Source organism: Dreissena polymorpha, chromosome 11 (assembly GCF_020536995.1).
Source record: "Dreissena polymorpha isolate Duluth1 chromosome 11, UMN_Dpol_1.0, whole genome shotgun sequence".
Classification (NCBI taxonomy): Eukaryota; Metazoa; Mollusca; class Bivalvia; order Myida; family Dreissenidae; genus Dreissena; species Dreissena polymorpha.
Genome location: NC_068365.1, coordinates 3723362 through 3744109, shown reverse-complemented (window position 1 = coordinate 3744109; position 20748 = coordinate 3723362). Strand labels below are relative to the sequence as shown.

The following is a 20748-nucleotide window of genomic DNA, read 5'->3' as shown; positions in this document are numbered from 1 at the left end:
ATTGGTGTTGAAAACAACGTGTACATTTATCGACGGAACACATTTAGACCTCGTTGGCATAACACAATGGCCTGTTCACAGTTCAGAAATTAAACATCTTCAGAAACTTTTCAAAGATTCAAAATATTTATTAATAAACGCATGACATTTAAAAAGCCTTTTTTTTACCAAGAATTTTTTTTTTAACAACTTATTTGATTGTTTATTTATCAATTAAAATCGTTAAAAAAACTTGTGCAATACTTTCATTGATCATTTAGAAAAAAGTGATAGCCTGTTAACTTTCGCTGTCAATTGTCTCGGGTTCAAACCCTAGAGAAAACAAACTTGTTCATGCTATTCTTTGTCGTAGTATTGTATTTTGTTGGAATAATTATATAATTACAGTTGTGTTTGCATATTTATTAATGGATTTTTTCCTGTGTTTTTTTGTTTGCAACTATTGTTGTTGCTGTTGTTGTCATATATCGTCCGTTGAGTAATATATATAATTCAACATGGCAAAGGTGTAATTGTATTCACAACGAAGAAAAGACTTCGTATTTATGGAATAATGATAGATTGTAAGGGGGAAACATTTCAAAATATTAAAATAAATTTCAGCGGGGTAAAGCTTGTTTGGTCTAGATTAAAAATGATTTGCAACGTATTTGCATAGAAGTAAATTAAGTTGTGTAACACAGTTGATTGGGAATATAATCATTTTTAAATATTGATGATACATTCCTAAATGACATGAATTCCTACTTGCAGACATAATTCAATTCAATCGAAACTTAAACGTTGGGTGTTTATAAAATGCATGCCTAAAGTCTATGCAATTTCATGCTCGCGGTTGATTTGGTCCGTGTTTAACACATTTTTATGCATCAGTCGAAATGTTCATGAACACACTGCTATCATTCCTTCAGGAAAAACATACAACACACATGTAAACTTAGAGGTAAATATAGTTTATTATTCCCAATACAATGTACATGTTATCACTGAATACATGTTAATCGTGAAAGTCTGGTTAGCTACTACTCAGAAGATGCAGATGCCTAAATTATTAAATTATGAAAAAGAACGAAACATAAGTTGTTTACTGACAAACGTAAACATACAAATACAATAATATAGTTCATATAGATTAAATAGTTCTGTTCTGTTCTGTACAATAATATATTTTTTTTTTCAAAAAAATATATGATTAGTTATATTTTTAATTGCTGGCATTAAACATGTTTGTATCTTACAAAACATCGTACACTAAAAAACTCAAGCGGATATTTATTGAAAAATTAATCAGATCACAATTCTTCAGATAAAACACTTGAATTATTGAGGACTATGACATTAACATTTTATTGCAGTAACAAATTAGTAATGTAAAAGAACAATTCAGCGAATTATGTAAAATTTAAGACCTCAGATATTTAAATAAACAAACCAGTGAACAAATTAATATAACATCCACATTATTTTGTTTGGCTATAAACAATCAAAAAATATATAAACAATAGGACATTGAACATTTATATAACGAATCATGTCGGTGAATGGAAAAAAAATAAAGGGAAAGGCATATACTTGATATCTAGTAATACGAACTACAAGGAAAAAATTCCGACGTCATCCAATTACAGCACGGATTTGCATGCAAACGACGTCAACCTCTGCGTTTTCGTCCAGATCTGCTCAAACACTTCTACTTCGCATTTCCATGTCTGTATTTTAAACAAATAAATATATACAGTGTATAAAAACACGATATAGACTTGTCTTTCTTCTGAACATGCGATAATATGAAAGAGCGGTCCATAATAACATTTGTATAAAATACGTTAACGAATAACAAATGTCGTGGAATATCGAGCGTGTATTTAAAGCTATTATGTTTTTTTTTCTGTTTTTTTTTCTGTTCAAATTGCCTGGTAACAATGCGCTAATGGACTATTTAAATATACAGTTACCTTGGAAACTAGGATATCCATGCGGTAGTTCGTACCAGCAACAACCTGTAATTCCATATGAGATTTATTAAACCCATGAATAGCATGAATAACAACCATTACATGCATTTTTGTACACTACACCGTGTTTAAATAAACGTGTTCACCAATCTTATTACGGCAATCGAAAGAAAAAGGAAGTGAAATTCATTTTTAAGTCGTTTCACAATAGCGTCTAAATTTATTATCATATTGCTCTAAATAAATATATGTATGTCCTTGGGCTTCAATAGCATGTATACACCAATCCGTTAACATTCTTAAAACATACTTGTGGATGAAAACTCACTTGTTCTTCAGCTTGTACTACAGCATCTACGACGTAACTGGAGCAAATCTGTCCAGCGGCGAATTTCGCTATGCGTAGAACGGTTTTATCATTATTGGGAACCGGGTACCAGGCACCGAGCTGACGTTGACGTGCTGCAAATGCAGCGCTGACAAGAACGACGAGCAAAAGGAGCGTCTTCTGTGAAGCCATTGTAAATTCCCGTTTCTTCACTGTCCTGTGATAAACAGAATCCACGTAAAATTCAAAACAAACAATATTCTTAAAGTTTGTAATTTAAACAGAATATCATTTAGTATGCATTTATTTAACGAAATAATTTCAATCTGTTAAAATCTTACCTCACCGATAGTATCCTGCTTACTTTTGATAACGTGTTTACCACTTGGGCGTTTATATAGCATCCCTTTCAAAGAGATGTGTGGGCTTAACCTACCTCTACCTGATTTTCATTTACAATTAATGATTCGTAAAGATATTAAAAGGCACTCGCGTAAATTGCATTCCCAACTGAATTATTTTAATTACTTGCTAATATAACAATCATCACACTCTCACGTGCATATAACGACGATAATATTTTGTAAAAACTGAATGGTTATATTTTTTCATTTAATCCAATAGATCGTAAAGCTGTACATACATTTGCTTTGATGTAAACAGTATGTGTTAGTGTCATAATTTCACGAAACAAATGATACTGCATCAATCAAGTTAAGTGTTATTCTTTTCATGTTAAATTGTCTAACCAGCAGTGCAGCACAACCACTTACGAGTAAGGTGTTCTGAAAGTTGCATCAAATATTTTAAAATATCTTAAATTATTAATAAGTAAACAAACATGTGGGTTTTTCAGAAAAACATTCATCAAAACACAAATGAATTGATAATTTTGCTTACATGTGTTACATTTAAACAACAATTTTTTGTGTTAAGTGTGCATACTCTTTAAATCTTTTAATTAATATGTGTTACAAACGTTTATCATCGTCATTGATTTGTCAAATACTCATCTATTTCTGAATAGCCCATGTATGTTTTTAATGCTTGCATAATGGTCATATTTTCTGCTACTTCTGTTACAAAAGTGTTTTAAACTTAAACTTATATTAAACGTTTTTTTTTTGTGTGTGGACAACTTAAACTTATATTAAACGTTTTTTTTTGTGTGTGGACATGTTCGTTTAAAATAATCCGATGCTCTTTACATGCCGCATTTGCGTTGTCGGCAAAGAGCGAGATCTCATTTAAGAGCTTTTCAAATGTGATTGCAACTTATTTTGCAAATTCGCATTTTTTGCATCAACGATCCGGGTGACAGCAAGGTAAATCCGTATTGCGCAAAAATGAAACATGAGAAAATCAAAACAGTTTTTCAAAAAATAAAACAGTTGCATTTCTCTTTTAAAGGACATTTGTATTTCATTCATACACTTAAATCAATTGGAAACTTTTTTTATTCACTTTATGCAAAAACAGTTTTGATTAGTGTTAGGACTTGGATTGTTAGTGCTAGTTGTGTCAGCATTATGGACGTTTCTTACTCCCAAGCGAAAATGTATTGATGGGTTGGGAAGTCAGTTACAACCTGAACTATTTTTACACACAGATTAAAGCCAATATGAGCACATAGAATACGGTTATGTTGTAACATACTTTGCACACGAAACTTGCAGTAATCGACTGTCTGCTTTGTATGCCACATACAATAATAATACAGTTTTATTAATTACTTAAACATTATCATCCTAACAAACAAAATAAAAAGAGTTCGTAACTATTTTCAGTTATTTAATATGAGTCGATGTAATGTATTTCACTTTTAAGTGTTGTTCTTAGTTGCTGTACGATTTAATTCCTTTTAACGGAAATATTTGCGCAAAGACGCTTTTAACATTCCCGACATCGAGTTTTTATCGGAGTAACCGCCCATAATAAAACGCCTTTAGACAAATTATAAAGTTAATTTGAAATAAAATATTGAATACAGAACACAATTTTGTTTATTTTTTTCGATTGACCTTTGACATTTTACAGTTAAGTAGTATTTTTATGTAAAGTGGGATATGTTTATGACTTTAATTTTATAATACAAAATATAGTTAATGATAAAAACACACTTAGTTTAGATACCGTTACTGTGATAGACCTAATACTTGTATTAATTAAAAGAAACATTTAATATAATATTTGTATGACTGTCCATGGAAACTGAACTTGACTTATTGGAGTTTACATAATTTATGAACAAAAGTTATTAGAAAAGATTGTGTGTTCCCATGGGCTTGGTAAGATTTGTCTATAAGCATAACCTTAACAACAAAGATGCCATTGTATTTTGAACTGTGTTTGCTTATACAAACATATTGAAGACGTGTTTTCTGAGAGATTCATATCGGTATATAATGAGTATCTTGCGTTAAAGATCAGCATGGTTTCTGCAATTAAATTAGAATAATTGGGTTCAGGTGAATTAAGGGCTTCCAAGCAATGGAATAAAGGGCTACCAAGCGGGGGAATTAAGGGATTCCAAGCAGAGAAATTAAGGGCTCCAAGCAGGAAAAACTAGGGTCTACAAGGCAGGGAAATTAATTGATTCCATCAGGGGAATTAAGGACTTCTAAGCAGGGCAATTAAGGGCTACCGATTAAGGAATTGACGGCTACCACACAGGGTCATAACGAGATTAGAAGCAGTGAAATTAGGGGCTACATACCAGAGAAATTAAGGGCTACCAAGAAGGGAAATAGGGCGTCCAAGCGGAAAAATTAAGCGCTTCCAAGCAGGGCAATAAAGAGCTACTTAGCAGGAGAATTTAAAGCTGCCAATCAGGGGAATTCAGGGCTACCAAGCAGGGGAATTAATAGCTACTAAGCAGGCGAATTAGGGGCTACAAAGCAGGAAAATTAATTGATTACATCAGGGAAATTAAGGGCTCCCAAGCAGGACAATTAATGGCTACCAATCAGGAGAAGTAAGGGCTACCACGCAGGGTAATTACGAACTTAGACGCAGCGCAATATGGGGCTACAAAGCTGGAGAATTAAGTGCTACAAACCAGGCGAATTAAGGTTTGCCAAGCAATGGAATTAAGGGCAACAAAGCAGGGAAATTCAGAGCTACCAAGCAATGAAATTAAGCGCTTCCAAGCAGGGGAATAAAGAGCTACCGAACAGGCGAATGCAGGGCTGGCAAGCAGGGAAATTAAGAGCTAACAAGCAGGAGAATTAAGAGCTAACACGCAGGAGAATTATGGGCTTTCAAGCATGCAAGTCAAGGGCTACCAATCAGGGAAATAACGGGCTACCAAGCAGGGCAATTAAGAGTAACCAAGCAGGGGTATTATAGGTTACCAATCAGGGAAATTAAGATTTCAAGCAAGAGAATTAAGAGCTACCAAGCAAGGGAATTAAGAGCTACCAAGCAGGGAAATTAAAGGCTACCAAGCAAGGGAACTAAGAGCTACTGAGCAAATGAATTAAGGGCTATAAAGCAGGGGAATAAAGGGCTTCCAAGCTGGGGAATTAAGAGCTACCAAGCAAGGGAATTAAGTGCAACTAAGCAAGGGAATTAAAGGCTACAAAACAGGGGAATTAAGGGCTTTCGGACAGGGGAATTAAGGGCTTTCAAGCAGGGGAATTACGAGCTACCAAGCAAGGGAACTAAGAGCTACCAAGCAAAGGGCTTCAAAGCAGGCGAATTAAGGGCTACCAAGCATTGAAATTAATGGTTACCAAGCAGTGAAATGAATGGCTACTAAGCAGAGGATTTAAGGGCTATCAAGCACGGGAAATAAGTGCTACCAAGCAGGGAAGTTAGGAGCTACCAAGCAGAGGAATTAAGGGCTATCATGCATGGGAATTAAGAATTAAGAGCCAACAAGCAAGGGAGTTCAGGGCTATCAAGCAGGAAAATAAGAGCTACCAAGCACGGGAATTCAGGGCTATCAAGCAGGCGAAATAAGGCCTACAAAGCAGATATTTAAGGGCTACAAAGCAGGGGACTTAAGAGATACTAAGTAAGGGATACAAGGACTACCAAACAGGTGAATTCCGGGCTACCAATCAGGGGAATTAAGAGCTACCAAACCGAGGAATTAAGGGCTACCAAGCAGGGGACTAAAGGGCTACCAAGCAGGGGAATAATGGGATACCAAACAGAATAATAAAGGGCTACCAAGCAGGGGAATTAAGGGCTACAAAGCAGGGGATTAAACTGCTTCCATGCGGGAAAAATTACGGCTACCAAGCAGGGGAATTAAGGGCTACAAAGCTGGGCAATATGTTGTTCAATTTTATTGTTAAAGTGAACAGATCTAAATGACAAACAGCCCAAATTAAGCCCCACATGTTCGAGGGTTTAATCGAGTTAAACACAGTTTTCGCGCACAAAACCGAGAGGGAAGATATCGAAGTTTTATAAGTGTCAACATTTTAAGAAAAACGAAATGGAGTCATGCCTACAAGAAATGTCTGAAGTCCTTGCAAGAACTTGCGCTGGCTATTTAAACACGTCGCAACTCATATGTTTTTAGTGCAAACTTCTGTTACAAACATATTGACTGCAAGTTCTTCATTTTTCACGATTCACATGATATTGCCTTTTCGGTTTTCCTTTCTCCTCAGGTCTGTCTATGACCTACTACCATCCCCAGCGAACTTGTGCCGATGGGGACTCACAGCTGAGCCAAAATGCAGCCTGTGTGACAGAGTAGGCACCCTAGAGCATGTTCTGTCATCTTGTAGTACAGCACTGACACAGGGAAGATATAGATGGAGGCACGACTTGGTCCTCAGAGAGTTGGCTGACTGGCTAGAGAAGGAAAGGAAGAAGGAACATGGTAATCACCCCCGCCATGGGCACATCGCTTTTGTCAAATCGGGTGAGACCGTGAAGACACAGAAACCGACAAAAGCATCAATTCTTGATGGCTCTAGAGACTGGAAGATGGAAGTTGACCTTGATAGAAGGCTTGTTTTCCCAAACGTGGTTCAGACGACCCTACGACCAGATATTGTACTGTGGTCAGAGACAGGAAAGAAGCTCGTCACCATAGAGCTGACAGTACCATGGGAGGCAAGATGTGAAGAGGCCTACGAGCGGAAGAAGGCCAAGTATACAGAACTGATGGATCTGTGCAAGCAACAAGGCTGGCGAACTTGGCTATTTCCCGTGGAAGTTGGCGTTAGAGGATTCTGTTCCCAGTCCGTGCACAGGCTGATGACAGCATTCGGAACAACTGTCAGGGAGAGACGAGTGGCTATCCAGAGACTGAGCCAAGCAGCCGAACGGGCATCAAGCTGGCTGTGGCTGAGGCGAGAGGAGAAGAGCTGGAGGCAATCAACCAACACACAGTGACTGATCACAACTGTGGGCCCACCGCTATCAGAATGTTCATGGAAGTAAAGGGCCGAAACATTCTAAGACGGCGGAATCCATGCTGATGATGTTGGTTGAGGAGCAGTCTTAAGACTGTATTTAAACTAATGTTCGTAGTAAAACAGCTCAAAGTAAGTTTCTAGCTATTATGTTTGTACGAATTTGAACTTTTTCGTAGGTAGACTGAAATCGGAAGTAACGACACAGAAAAGGAAACTTGGAAAAGTTCAAACGGTTAGTTTGCTCAGAATCGACTTACCTAGTGGCCAAGAGTCAGCGCATTTTGCTTGCATTTTGATTATTTTGATTATTTCAGAGTTCGGGGTTTGCATACCTTCAGATTATTCTATTTCCAAACTGTTATTCTAACAAGATAAAACATGCTTTTCCTTATTTTTTAACTAAGATTCTAATAACAAACATATCAATTACGTGTATCTTGCTTTATCAAATATAATATTTCATATAGGCAGTGTATTGTTATAATAATTTGCATTGTATCCAAGTTTGCTAAAATAAAGTGAATAATCAGTACCAAGTGCTATGCCTTAGTATATTCAATTATCAGATGCAGACGATGAACAGACCAATTTATATAAGGCAATTGTTGACTGTAGTTTCGATACCATTTTTAATGATGTGTAATTCTTTCATTTAATATCATACATTTGTTGTTTATTAATTTTGTTCCATATCCTGATATACTAACGAAAAAGCATTCTCTATAGTTTTTATTATTTACAATAAAACATTCTACATCAATGCGTTTTACATCTGCAAGCGTTCGGGCAGTGCAATTGTGCGTTTTGTTAAAATGAAATAATTCATTAATCGCAGGGTATCAATGTTATTGCGCGGTCAGACAGTCTAGAAATTGTCCTTGAAATCGCGTCTGTTTTAGCGAAATAAGAACTATCTTTAAAAAGTATTGACTCGTAACTCGGTGTATGCAATTATTGTCATTCACAGAATGCAAGTAAATTAGCTGTCTATTAAAATCAATATAATTTAATTTGAAAACATGTGCGCATAATTCTTTAAGTTCTAATTAAACGTTCATGCATCGGACAAACCATTACAATAGGATTTATTAAGTATTGACGGGGTTTTAATCATTTACATTCCAAATATTGTGTTCGCCTTAAACGCATGATGGTATACAACCCACGCGACATAACAACCCGTGCGCAAACGTAATCATTTGACAATCTTATTTAATTGTACGGTTTGGTGACATTTAATTAAATCGAAAAGTCTGATTCATTTTGCCAAAACCCACCACTTTAAAGGAAAGTAAAAAAATCAAATGAATTTCTCGGAGACACCTACACTGTTTTGTTTGAAAATGCATGTATCTATCTATCTATCTATCTATATATATGAATTGTTAAGCCCGTCAATTTCAAGAAAAGTAAAAAAATGCATTTCGTGGAGCCACCTACACATTTTCGTTTGAAAATACATATATCTATATAAAGCTATTTTTGTATAAGCGCGAATACGTTTACTCCGGCCCACACATCTGAGACAACCTGCTCATATAATTACGCCCCACGAACATAAACATTAAAGTAACATTAGCAATAACAAACCAAATCTTCGTTCGATACCTAAAATAGGTTTTTGGAGAAAAATAGGTTTTTGGAGAAAAAAAGAAACAGGATCTTCAATGTTACATATTTGAGATATTCTAAAACTAATTGGAGAAAATTGTTTATGACGCGCCATAAGTTATATTATTGGTAACCTCTTATCATTTAACACACACAATGCTGACGGTCCAAGCTGTGGTCGAATTCCAGAAGCACCTTAAGTTAAATTTTTTATATATCCTTAAATTGGGAAATTTTATTTAATTAAATAAAGATCTTAAGTGAAATATTTTTAAAAAAAGCACTGCTTCATTTTGTAAACTATGATGTTAAAGTAAGCTATAATGATTATTCAAATTTGTCAAAAAGCATAACATATTTGTTTTTAACCCTACTCGTCCAACGTATTGTTAAAGTAAAGATACTATAGAATTCTTCCATGATAAAACATTTCCTGATGTACAATTGACTTTTAAAATGAATAATTCAAATTTGAAATCCACGAAATTACGTGTCAACGAATTAGTTGTTTTTCATTAAACCACAAAATTTCATACCGACGAGTTTCTATACGTTTACAGTAATATGCCGTAAAATGAAGTGCTTTGCGCAATGTAAGTGTTTAAACCGGATATGATATATGATAATTATAGTTACGAAACGTTTGATTTTTTATCACCACTCATGTCACTCTAACCTGTCAACATTTTGCTTCTTTGTATGATAAATAACATGTTAAGAGTATGTGATTCATATTTACTCACCACTAAAAGCCGCCCTAAACATGATGAAGAAGTATTACACAACTGGAACATGTTCAAACTACCCGGTATAAATGTTACTATATTGATTAAAAATGTCCCGGGTAGTTTAACAGTACTTGTAACATGATGGGATATTTTAATAAGTGTTGTTCCATTATAAATTTTACCTGGGTATGATTACCGCGTAAAACTATAATAATGCATTTCTATGTATTACCATCATCAATATCAATATATCAAAACTAGGCTTCTTTTGTCGAAAGGACTACATGTATTAGCCCCCGCGGATCAGTAAATTTTTGCTGATAAAGAACTAGACTTTCAACGATTGCTGACTAGTATGTAACCTTAGCAATGAGTGTTTAAAGTGAGCTTTCATGGGAACCCTAGTTCCGGCTTCCGTCGCCCTGCGTCGTTTGTCAAAGGCCTTTAGCTCATTACAACTACAGAAGCCAGGTTGTTCGTCAAATCACTAAAATATTGATCTTGACAATATCTACATTAAGTTCGTATATCGGTCACGTGCGTCCAAAAGCTAGGTCACAATGTCAAATCTTAGAAACACAGTGTTACCCTTCTTTAAGACACATTTATTACTCGATCTCGATACAATGTTCTGAATGTTATCTTGACAAAATCTAAGTTTAAAACAGAGTTACCCGCGTCCAAACAATAGATCACTAGGTAAAATCTTAGAAACAAAAACACCTTTGAATCAGCATTTACGACTCAATCTCGATGAAACGTGGAAAGAGTATTTATATTTATAATATTTAGGCCGAATTCGAATCATCTTGATCATGCGTGTATACAAACTAGGTCACTAGCTCAGATCTTAGATTGAAAAACAAACTAGGGATGCAGCAGGTTAATCATTCAACCTACTGAACCGATCAGCAAACTTATTCAAGTAAAGCTAAATCTAAAACTGTTTTAATAATGCATTTTGCATGGACTACATCGTTCAAATATCACCTCTAGTGAGCTATAAACAGTCAAATAACGCTGTCGCCTACAAAAAACCACATGCCGCAACGATGACGCGAATTAATGAAGTGTCAATTAAGACAGCAATAAAGCAACGAACCAACACCTTTGTTGTTTAACAGTTGACTAAATAATTATATTGATTTATTGATTTTAAAATCTTCGGAATTGCATTTCGTAACAAAACACACAAAGGAAACTTCGCCTCACAAACAGAAACAGAGACGTGTGTGTCCTATAAAATGTGATTTGTCCACAATGACGAAACATCTTTACGTGTATATTGAAAAACCACGCGATGCCACAGGTTTGGCGGGTCCGAAATGGTCCACTAGGGTTTAGTTAATGCTTGCAATGTAGCATATATCGCTCTCGTTGAAATGGGTCGGTTGTGACAAACGGATATCACGTGTTCAAAACGTATTTCATAAAGGAAATCTTGGTATTGATTAAACTTACTTATATTTCATGGCTAGTACAAACCCAATTTTAAGATATCCTGCTCACATATTTACATTCCACGTACAGTGCAATTTACTTTATTCGACCCGAATGTATATTTAGAAATTAAATTTAAAGAAAAAGTGCTTCATAACCAAAACCGGTTTTTGTAGACTGAATATAAAGAAGTGAAACTCCAGCTGCTGGAGCAGTATTGCATTCGCATTATATACAAAAAGTTGGTCCTTTATTTAAGGCAAGTGACCAATTGCCAAAACAGTTCGAAATAGCACAATACAAAACAACATACATACATAGAAGAATAAAGCTGGGGTCACCGCCTTGGAACGGCCAATGCAAAGCATGGGGGTTTAAACTGGTTTAAGAGCGCTCAACCTCACACTTGGCCCGTCAATGTTAATGATGCATATAAGCGTAAATAAAATTTAACCTCATGGCATTGCAACTCAAATTAAACAGTAATAAAAGAGAATTCAAAAGCATTCAATTAAATTAACATTCAATTACTCAATGGTAGGATTAATAGGTGTAAAAGATCCATATAACAAAGCTTGGTTGTTTATGTGACTGCTAAAAAAAATCAAACAAGAAACGCCCATTAGAGAGAAAATATTAATAAAGTTTAACGATATAAACCCGATGACCTATGCATGTAGCCCAAAAGAGTGAAAGTGGATCGGATTACGTAATTTAGAAGCGATGACAATATGACGTAAAACAATCCAATATAATTAAAGGGGCAGTACTGTAAAATAAAAAAAATATGAAAGGGGCAGTACTATACAATCGAAATACCAAAAAAACCGGTACCTAATTTTTATTCGGGGTTGCATCCACATGACAATGTGGGCTCAAACTAAATATCGACGTTCAAACCTAATGGTATGAATGCGAATTCTTATTTGGAGTAGGTATCACGTACTTTACGTCGAAAGGAAATAAAAACCTAAACCGTCAGACAGTGTTCTCGTTACATTTTGTGTCGGATATTGTCATGAATATTTTAGTTGTATAATTTATTGCGGGAATGTCGAATAACATGTATATATCTTACTTTAGGTTAACCGCCTATAAAGACGTTCATATAGAGAAACAACTATACAACGTATAATACACAAAATTTAAAAGATGTATCGGTGTATAATAAATCATTGTTGTACATGTTCATTCCCTAAAATAAAACGTTTTTTATACAATCGCTAGAACACAAGCGGTGTCAGTTTAATATAGTCTGCATCGCATCATTTCGTTCAAATGTTGAGGCACGGGCGAAGGCGAAGAACGATGCAAGATAGACCCACAGTTTGATGGTACACCGAGCTCAGGATAGCTGAACATTTAGACGAAATTATGTTTTATAACATTTAATTAAATGACTTTTAAGATCTATTTTCAGCTTATACATGTTTTTGACGGCGACAGAAAATACAAAGTTCGGGATTTTTTATATTTTTTTTTTAAATTCCCTGCGTCATATTTATCACCATGGTAAATTTAATTTAAAACGCAACTTGTAAAGATGTTATCAAAACTTAAATGATGTGCAAAGCGCTACCCGGCTTCTGCACACTAAACTACTGAACTGAAACCACTCGTGAAATGACACTTTTACCGTTTTTCCTTGTAATTCAGTGTCTTTCTAAAGCAGCTGATGAGGTAACAACCACCGTCATTAAGTCTTTGTACGTTGTTCTCGTACACGAGAAGTAAAAATGTATTGCCTAGCTAAAGTATTTACATCAATTACATTCAAAAACAGGTATAAAAGCAAACATATGAACATTGTAATACAAGGTTTAATGTTATTTTGTCTTGTAGTAATATAGGTAAAAACATCTAATGGTACTTGTTCAAATATATGCAATTAAAAAAGAAATACAGACAAATCCACTGATAAACATAAACGGACAAATTATTAAAATATGTGGAATAACCTGAAAGTATTATAATGGAACGACGAATATCAAGAAAACAAGTTATACATGTTTTACCTTTATCGGGATTCGAATCCAGGATCTTTAGAAGCGAGATCTAACGTACTAAAGTTGGGTGATTCAGGCGTTTTCATTTATCACCAAATCTTAAACACTATGCTATTAATGCACGCATTTTTCAAATTTTCGTTAAAAAGCGTTGCTCACGTAATTACATGGTTAAGTTTTCTCTTGGTACGGAAGGTTACTACGGTTGTTTGAATGAAATGGATACATTCTGTTTAGAAAACGTGTTATTTTACCAATCCGTGAACAAGTCTCTTTAATTTAAACAAACATGGCATATAACCTGTGGAGCATTCAGATGAATATGCAATAATTGGTATTGCATGGTTGTTTTCAGTTTATCATGTATTTAGATGAACATTGAGATTGCATTAAGACGATTTGATTTATTGCATTAAATTATTTGAATATGATTTTGAAAGCATGACTGTACACAGAATGAAATAAAGTTATGAGAACGTAATGAAAATTGAATTCTCACAGTATCATTGTTTGTGGTTATTGAATCAGCGCTGCAAACAGACCCCTTTGGAAATAAATAATATCAACATAGTTTAACGTCCAATTTTAATATGTCTTGCTATTTATTAAAATACTTATTTGTGCAATGTGTGACTCAATAACTGACAACGCCAGTTCCGTTATTGCGTTGATACTGCAATAGCCTATGCACGATCTAAGCTAACATTCATAGAAAATAATGAAAGTAAAATAAAGCAAACAAAACGCGGATGTACTCCTAGAATAACAGCCAAGAATAACAACGACATTTTTAGCATAAAAATGAGTTTTACAACTTGTAAAACTTTAAAACACATTTCGTCAAAAGCTCAGTCATTAAATGGATACCTAGAATGACAATCAAGAATAACTAATGCCAGTAAAGCCTAGAAAAGAGTTGCACATCTTGTATAACTTAAAAAGAACTTCGTTGAAACTCAGTCAATGAATGGATACCTAGAATAACAGATAAGAATAACTTATACCAGGACAGCCTATGTACGATGTCATTAAAGTTTCATAGAAAATAATAAAAGTAAAATAGATCCGTTTACACGTGGATGGATACATAGAATAACAACTAAGAATAATTTATACCAGGAAAATCTAAAAAAGTGTTTTACACCTTTTAAAATCTTAAAAACACATTCCGTCGAAAACTCAATCATGCACGTACATTATACATGTACAGAACACTAATGGGGATCCTCATTATTATTTTGTTGAGTGTTTTGTAGATGACTCATGGACACAATTTATGTTTGTCCGACAACTACCATAAAGTATTTTAGTTTTCAATGTTTTTTTTTTAAAAAAAACTTGGTGACATAAAACCCGTTTTTATCATACCACCGCATTGATATCTGCCTGATATAACGCTGCCTGATATATTTTTTTATATCATGGTCAACAGGAAGTTCTTGTATCAGTCAATGTTTGGAGTTACGTGGGATTTTCAATAAAGTCAACAATTTCTATCAACATGAATCAGGTTCAACAAAACAAACAATTTGATACCAAGAACGTACATATTTTATTATAGTTAAAAGTCATAAATCACAAAAACGTTTATTTAAAAAAAATCACAACAGTCCACACTGCATAAGTTAAATGACGTCATCAATGGGGCAATAAATCTTAAATATCGATATAGTCTTTGCACTCGCAAATTTTGCACAGAAAGTCAAGACAAATGATAACTGTATGCTTATCTTCAACTATTTAAACAAACGATTTAGCACGCTTATGTCATTATTGACACCATCATCAAAATGTCAATTTCAATACACATCTCCAAAATGGCGTCTCCAAACTATTCGATGAAGTGTGTTCTTAGATTTAATTTGTCACTGCAGTCCATTCCTGATCTCCAATTCAAGACGTTTATAATTAAAGCGGTTGTACTCTTCCCATTCTTAGTGCAAACAACTTTTTTTCTCTACACGATGTTTAAAATAAGCGATTTTTCGTGTTGTCTTTTCGAACGCCGTTTCTACATGTATGTAAACGTGTAAAAGCCGGATCAGCAAAATCAGCGGGGATCCGTACATATTAAATATAAAGAAATGGATTGTTTCGCAGATTTTTGGGAAAATGTGGTATGATAAACAGAAAAACAGGTTACTGTCCCATCGTTGTGTAATATATCAGGCTCGGCACGAATAAAATAACGGCTCGGCAAGCCTCGCCGTTATATTATTCTAAGCCTCGCCTGATATATTACAAAACGATGGGACAGTCACCTGTTATTCTCTATGTCTCAATTTGAAGTCTCGATTAATTATCCTTAATTTAATTATATAATCTTTATTTTGTACTATATTAAAATATAACTTAGACATTTGTACGTAGCCGTGTGATTCACAAATACTTCCAGACAGTCTTATTAGTGCCTGGTCGAAACCTAGTGACTTCCAAAAATAAAAGACAGAGAGTCCGTCCCTGGTTGTAGACTAATGACTCCATGACTATATGGCTAGTACCAGGCTGCAGAAATGTGACTCATAAAGACTTTCACACCGTCACACGGGTGCCTAGTCGTAGCCAGACAGTCTGCGTGTTTTGGACTTAGCCTATATTTTACTAAAGACTCGAATACAGTCCTGTTACTTCTTGGAATTAGCGTAGATATTAATCAAGACTCACATACAGTCTCGCTAGTTCTTGGACTTAGCCTAGTGATTAATAAATACTTGCTGACAGTTTTGCTAGTTCTTTTACTTCGCTAAGTGATTTCTAAAGATTAACTTAAAGTCTTGCATGTTATTGGACTACGCCTAGTAATTACTAGCCAGTCTGCAAGTCTTTGTAGTATTTTGTTTTCCACCGACTCACATACAGCATTGATCCTGAGCGAAGTTTCGAGATTCCTTCAGCTTGTTTACAGTCTAGCTAGTTCCTGGACTTATCATATTAACACAAAAACTCTCAGACAGTCCGGATTTTATCTGTTCGTAACCTAGTTCCTCAAACAGACTACAAAAAAGTCTCCCATCCATCATTTTACGGAGATGTTTTGAAGCGTGTCCGCAAATTAAAATATGTTAAACCAAATGTTCATATTAAACATTTCAATTTAATTAACTTGTTTTTATCAAAAGGATACGATACTTATGTACTTAAAAACACGTGTTTGATGGTTTTCGATTCACTATATCTTTCTTCCCTGAAAATTTGGAATCATTAGTTATATTATAGGCATTTTTCACTGTTGAATAAAATTGTGTCATTGTGTCGTATGAACAAATCTGCATGAATACTACATTATAGGCATTTTTCATTGTTGAATAAAATTGTGTCATTGTGTCGTATGAACAAATCTGCATGTAAACTACATTTGGACTCAAATCGTACATCAAATCATTTCTGTCTTCAGTTGTCAAAACACCTATATACTGTTTGATTCCAATAATGTCGCTTTAATGGAATTACCATTTTTATTCATTTGCTTCTTAATATTAAATCACCTAAACTTGTTTTATTAGTAGCACAGCCCCATTAATATTTTTATTTAGTACTGCCCTTGGAATTTGTTCACGTCATTATGTCATTATGGATTTTTGTGACGTCATACGACCGACTTTCCCAGTTGTAATCTACATGCATAGGTCATTGGGTTTATAACGTTCCATTTTATTTATATTTTCTCTCTGATAAGCGTTTCTTGTTTGATTTAATTATTATTTTTTTTAGCAGTCACATAAACAACCAAGCTATGTAATATGGAATTTTTACACCCATTATTGCTGCTTCTTCCTGTATTTGCGCGATGATTATCTGAGATATTAACTCTATGATTCTATATTCTCAAATCTTTTCTATAAAGAAGGAATGTAGTTGACAATTGTTAATAGTTTTATTTGATCGTTCGTCAAAAAGTTGTAATTCTGTTACTCTTGTATCTTCAATGCAATTGAGTAATTAAATAGTAATTAAATTGAATGCGTTTTAATTCCCTTTTGTTATTGTTTAATTTGAGTTACAATGCTATGACGTTAAATTTTATTTACACTTAAATGTATTATGAATATTGCTGGGCCAAGTGTGAGGTTGAGCGCTCTATAACCAGGTTTAACCTCCAATGCTTTGCATTGACCGTTCCAAGGCGGTGACCCCAGCTTTATTCATATTTTGTGTTTATGTTGGTTTGTATTGTGCTGTATTGTGCTGGTTTGTACTGTTTGGGCAATCGGTCACTTGCCTTAAATAAAGGACCAACTAATTGTTTTTAATGAAAATTCAATACTGCTCCAGCAGCTGGAGTTTCACTTCTTTATATTGTAAGTGACCGATCGTAACTGTATTACTCTCAAAGACTTCCAGACAGTCATGCTTGTCTCTAGTCGTAGCATAATATTTCTCAGAGAGGGTTCATATCCGGATCGAATGCTTATTAATCGCAGACAATCCGGCAAGTTATTGGACTTATCCTAGTGCTTTACAAAGATTCAAACACAGCCTTGATTGTTCCTGGGCGTCTTGCTAGTCCCGTGACGAAGCCTATGGAAAGCCAAAGACTTCAAAACAGTCTGGATAGATAGTAATAGCATGTCTACTCCAAAAAAATGCCAGACTGTTAACTAGTTGTATTTTGTTACTCCAAAAATAGTCCCAGGATATCTGGCTATATCCTTTGTGTAGTTTTGGGACTCTCAAAAACTATCTGGTTTAATAACTCCCAAATACTTCAAGACAGTGTGGGAAGTTTACCAGTATGGGAAAACTACCAATTAGTCTGACCAGTTCCTTGGCGAAGCCTTGGAAATCCCAAACACTTCCAGACTGTCTGGATAATGCGTAGCTAGCCTTGTGACTCCCTACGTCTCCCACACAGTCTGGATAGTTCCTGGACGTAGCAAATTGACCAACAACACTGTTCAAGAGAGTATGGATTATATATTTTTATAATATAATTTATTCTAGATACTCCCAGACATTCTTGTTAGTGTCTGATCGCAGCCTAGTAAAAACTCCCACACATCTTGGCTAGTGTTCCGTAGCAGCCCAGTGACTCTCAAAGTCCATCAGACAGTCTGGCTAGTGTTTCGTAGCTGCCAAGTGACCTCCAAAAGACCATCAGATAGTCTCTCTCTCTCTCTCTCTCTCCTCTCTTCTCTCTCGCTAGCTGCTATATATCTATCTATATCTATATAGCATATATATAGACTATCTAATCTCTCTACTCTGTCTATATCTCTCTCTGCGTCTGTCTTTGTACTCTCTGTCTTCGTCTCTCTGTCTCTATTCTCTCTATCTCGCTCCTCTCTCTCGTAGCTCTCTCTCTCTTCTCTTGCTCGTACTCCTACTTCTTCTATCTCTTCTCTCTCTCTCTCTCTCTCTCTCTCTCTCCCTCTCTCTCTCTCTCTCTCTCTCTCTCTATATATATATATATATATATATATATCTATATATATATGTATATATATATATATATATATATGGCTTCAAGACATTCCTTATACCTACAGTCCAGGGAAGTTGACTTTCAACTGAAATGGGTAACTTTCAAAACCAAAATAAGCAAATCTGTGCTAACTATTCTACGAAAAAAAATCTAATTTCTATCCCGTTTAAAGAATCTTTTCGTTTCTGTTCGACCCCAGCCATCCGCAGTATTACCTGCATGCATGCAGTAGCTCGTTATGCATTTTACTTAATATACTTTCTAATGATAGTCTGTAGAGCGTATCGACTGAATGCTTTCCATATGATCGTTAATGTGTAAAGGAAAATCTATTTTCACTGTTCTTTTTTCTTGAATCTTTGTTAATTCATAAATGAATGCAATTAATAGTTAATCTATTCTTTAAAAAACTATGCAATTGTTGTCATTTTTAAACCATATACGTTCACGGTCGTTAATCACGCCACCTCTTTTTTGCGATGCATTAATAAATGAGCCAATGCAACTTCCTAAGTGGCGCTCAGGCACGGATGTTTTGAAGTTTCATGGACAATCTTACAAGGTGATTAGGTTTTATATGTTTTGTCAACATAATTCGCATTATTTTTAAAATCGGACAATGTAGTGCGATTCAGAGAAGATTGATTCGTCCAAAAAAGTACAGACACGTACATTCTCAACCCATTTAAAAACGTGAGAAACTTTATAAGTTGTGGCATGTTGGAGTTTTAAAAAGAATTTCGATGAGTCGAAAAAATGTCCACCCAATTAAATCGCTAACGGCATCAAACGAATGCGTACAACATACATAAGATGCTGCATGATCAACATATTGGCTTCTTGCTGACGTAGAAGATAATTTTGCATTTTTTCCAAATTAGATGGAGCCAATGCTTAGGAGGTGGCGCTATTGATAGGAGGTGGCGCCAATGCAGGATGTATCAATTATCAGTCGTATCGCAATGGCAATATCACATGACATAGATTTGACAGATAGTGTTATTTGTTATATTATATTTAATATTCTAAAATAAATTAGATGTAGTTTTTGTTTAATATATAAGTGATCAACTCAATTAAAAAGTCACCAACATGAATAAAACATAGTGTACGATGTATACTTAAAATTTGTAGTACTAAATCAAAACAATAACTTAATGTTCAACATTATCAAAATAATTCATCGACATAAATATTTGTATACTGTATGATAATTAGCGAAATAAGTATAAGATAACACTTCTTCTTGAAACTATGATTTGTGGCCGTTTATCCAAATGCTTAATTTACTACAAGGCAAAGGTCAACGAATCTTAATTAGGTTCATTTATGTAGCTTTTCCCACTATCAACTCCACAAAATAAAGATAGCTCGGTCTTTTTCCGTTAACATTTTTGTATAATACATGTTTAATGATGTTATCATACAAAGACGAACGTTTAAATCCATCAATATATTATTAGAAAACTACTTTTTTTCTAATTAAAAACGCACGCGACTCAAATGTGCTGTCCTGCCGAGTCCTGTAAACATAAAAGAAACCATAACATAAAATAGTTCACTTTAAAATAGCTATAAATATGCATTTACGCCACCTCCTAATCTGAGCGCCATCTTCCTTGGCATTGGCTCCATCTCTTTTTGAAAAATGCTAATTTATCTATTAGATCGTCTAGAAGCCGATGTTTTAGTGCACGCATTAACTTGTACAGGTTCACAGCAGTCGTTTAATGTAATGAGCGATTTTATTGGCAGGTAATTTGCTCGTCACACAGGCAAAAGACATCGATTTGATTGTACAAGTTCTTTCATGCCAAAACTTATGAAGGTCCTCACGTTTCCAAATGGGTTGTGATTGTATGTTTATGTACAGTTTA

General features: G+C 34.8%; 1 protein-coding gene across 1 annotated transcript; it reads right to left on the bottom strand.

Moving 5' to 3' along the window:
- Positions 1–932: 932 nt before the first annotated feature.
- Positions 933–2837, bottom strand: LOC127850546 (uncharacterized). The gene is made up of 4 exons (XM_052383670.1): positions 2625–2837; positions 2284–2500; positions 1956–2000; positions 933–1709 (listed from the first exon to the last, which is right to left on the bottom strand). Exons 2-4 carry the CDS (start codon positions 2473–2475, stop codon positions 1623–1625), a joined length of 324 nt encoding a protein of 107 aa, XP_052239630.1. The 5' UTR covers positions 2476–2500; positions 2625–2837; the 3' UTR covers positions 933–1622.
- Between the last annotated feature and the right edge of the window lie 17911 nt (positions 2838–20748).